The sequence below is a fragment of the Empidonax traillii genome, unplaced genomic scaffold, assembly GCF_003031625.1.
Source record: "Empidonax traillii isolate 1590-97213 ecotype Southwest subspecies unplaced genomic scaffold, ASM303162v1 scaffold413:size1348891, whole genome shotgun sequence".
Taxonomy (NCBI): domain Eukaryota; kingdom Metazoa; phylum Chordata; class Aves; order Passeriformes; family Tyrannidae; genus Empidonax; species Empidonax traillii.
This window is the reverse complement of record NW_020955606.1, coordinates 1,115,821-1,117,718: the sequence shown is the minus strand read 5'-3', so window position 1 is coordinate 1,117,718 and position 1,898 is coordinate 1,115,821. Positions and strand designations below refer to the sequence as shown.

Sequence of the window (1,898 nt, the reverse complement as noted above, 5' to 3'; positions counted from 1 at the left end):
AGCACCCCAAATCCACGGGTGTCGCCCACCACGATCCCCATTCTCCCAAATCCCCACTCACCCCCAGCTTCCTGCTCTTCATCCTCACATAGCCCTGCTTGATGATGTCGTTAAAATTCGTCGCCATGGCGATGGCTCGATGGGGTGGAGGATATTTTTTGGGGGGGAAGGGGATTGCCTTCACCTTTGCCTCTCCCTCTCCATCCTCTTCCTCTGTACCCCTCCTGTCTCACCACCGGCCCAGCTCGGTGCTAGCAGTGTCCCCCATCCCGGCTGGAAAAGAGAAATGACAGATCGACGGGTGACATCTTCCTCCTCCCCCTCCTCCTCCTCCTCCTTCCTGTCCTACTCCTCCTCCTCCTCTTCCTCCTCCCTTCGCTGCCTGAACCATCCGAGTGGAACAGTCCGGTGTTAACCCCTGCCAGCACGGTGGAGCCAGGCCGACACGCACGGGCCTGGCACCAGCTCCAACATGTGTCCCAGGGGACACCCACACCGCACCTCGCCCGCAGGTCTCCATCACCTCCCACACTGCCCCTCCTTCCTTCCAGGCTGCTCACTTGGGCAGCAACACGTCCCCGGCCGCCGGGCATCAGCGGGGTTCGGTGTTAACGACCTCCTGTTGGCCAGGCCAGCCCTGGTGTGAGGTGTTTTGGCCCTGGCGCCGGGTGCCAGAGGGACCCCAGCTCCCAAGCTCGCACCCCTCGCTGTAACCCAGCCTCCCTCCAGCCGCGCCACGAGCTCGGCCTTGCTCAGCCTGGTCCCTGCTGCTTCCCCCCAGCCCCGAGCGGTGGGACCAGGTGGGAACCGGGTTCCTTTCCCAGTTGGAGAAGTCCCGTGCAGAAGGCAGTAACCCAGGAGACGGGATGGGGCCATCCCCAGGGATGCTCCTCCGTGTCAGTGACGGCCTGGTGCCCAAAGCCCAGCACCCAGAAGGATCCACCTGGGACGGCACCTTGGGGACCCCCCCTCTGTCCCGAGAGAGGCCGGGGGCAGCGCTCACCTTTGAGGGGTAAATCCCCCCCATGGCCCCCACCCCCATCACCCCCACCCCACGCACGTGAACACCCCAAAGGAACTCAGAGATGCTGGAGGGCACCTCCTGCCCCCCTCCCCGACCTGTCACCTCTGCACCCCCACACCCGGTCCCCGGCCGACCCCTCCATCAATCACCCCCAGGTCTCCCACCGGCACGTCCCTCCCGCCGCTGTCACCCCCCCCTTCGCCGAGTGGCCCCGACACCTGTCACCCCGAACCTCGGTCCAGCCCCGTGGCGTGTCACCCCCTCCGCTCGCAGCCGGTCGCCCCCCCTTACCGGGCTCCCCTTCGCGGGCGGCCCCGCCGGAGCCTCCGCGGCGCTGCGAGCCCCGAGCCCCGGAGCTGCCGGTCACGCCCGCCCCGGCCACGCCCCTCCAGGCCCCACCCCCCCGGCCCGGTACCCCCCTCCTTCACCCCCCCCGGGCTGCCCAACCAGAGCCACAACCGGCCGCCCCGCAAAGAGGTTTCCATCGTTAGGCTTCAGAGCGAACACCCTGCGGCGACTGACGGGCGGCGGCGGCGGCCTCTTGCCGAGCTCATCATCCCCGTCTTCTCATCCCTGTCCCTGCCCTCTGTGCCTCCCAGACTCTGTTCCGGGGCCTCCCCACTAAAACTGCCCATAGGCAGCCCTCCCTCCGTCCCCACCGCCCCGCCCCCGGGGCCTCACTTGTTGGGCCATAAAAATATGAATGATTGCTAGAAATAAAAGGGCACTAAAAAACCCCTGTGAGCAGCAAAGAGCCGCGCTTTTAGCCAATCAATTAAAAGGCAGAGCGAGGGGATTAGCTCACCGAAATATTAATTTTTAATAAGGTTGTGTCTGAGCTCCTCTAAAGCCCCCAAAGGCCCTGAGCTGTGGG

The 1,898-nt window shown here is 65.3% G+C and overlaps 1 protein-coding gene across 4 annotated transcripts in view; it reads right to left on the bottom strand.

Moving 5' to 3' along the window:
* DOK4 (docking protein 4) overlaps positions 1–1,384 on the bottom strand; it is a 5,639-nt gene extending 4,255 nt beyond the window's left edge. The window contains exons 1-2 of one of the 4 annotated variants that reach the window (XM_027893991.1): positions 1,316–1,384; positions 62–273 (exon numbers count right to left, since the gene is read on the bottom strand). In XM_027893991.1, coding sequence (XP_027749792.1) covers positions 62–127 — 66 coding nt within the window. In that variant the 5' untranslated portion in view covers positions 128–273; positions 1,316–1,384. Of the gene's footprint in view, positions 1–61; positions 274–501; positions 586–616; positions 825–1,315 lie in introns of those variants that run through there. The other 3 variants (XM_027893990.1, XM_027893992.1, XM_027893993.1) reach the window with 3 other exon arrangements.
* Between the last annotated feature and the right edge of the window lie 514 nt (positions 1,385–1,898).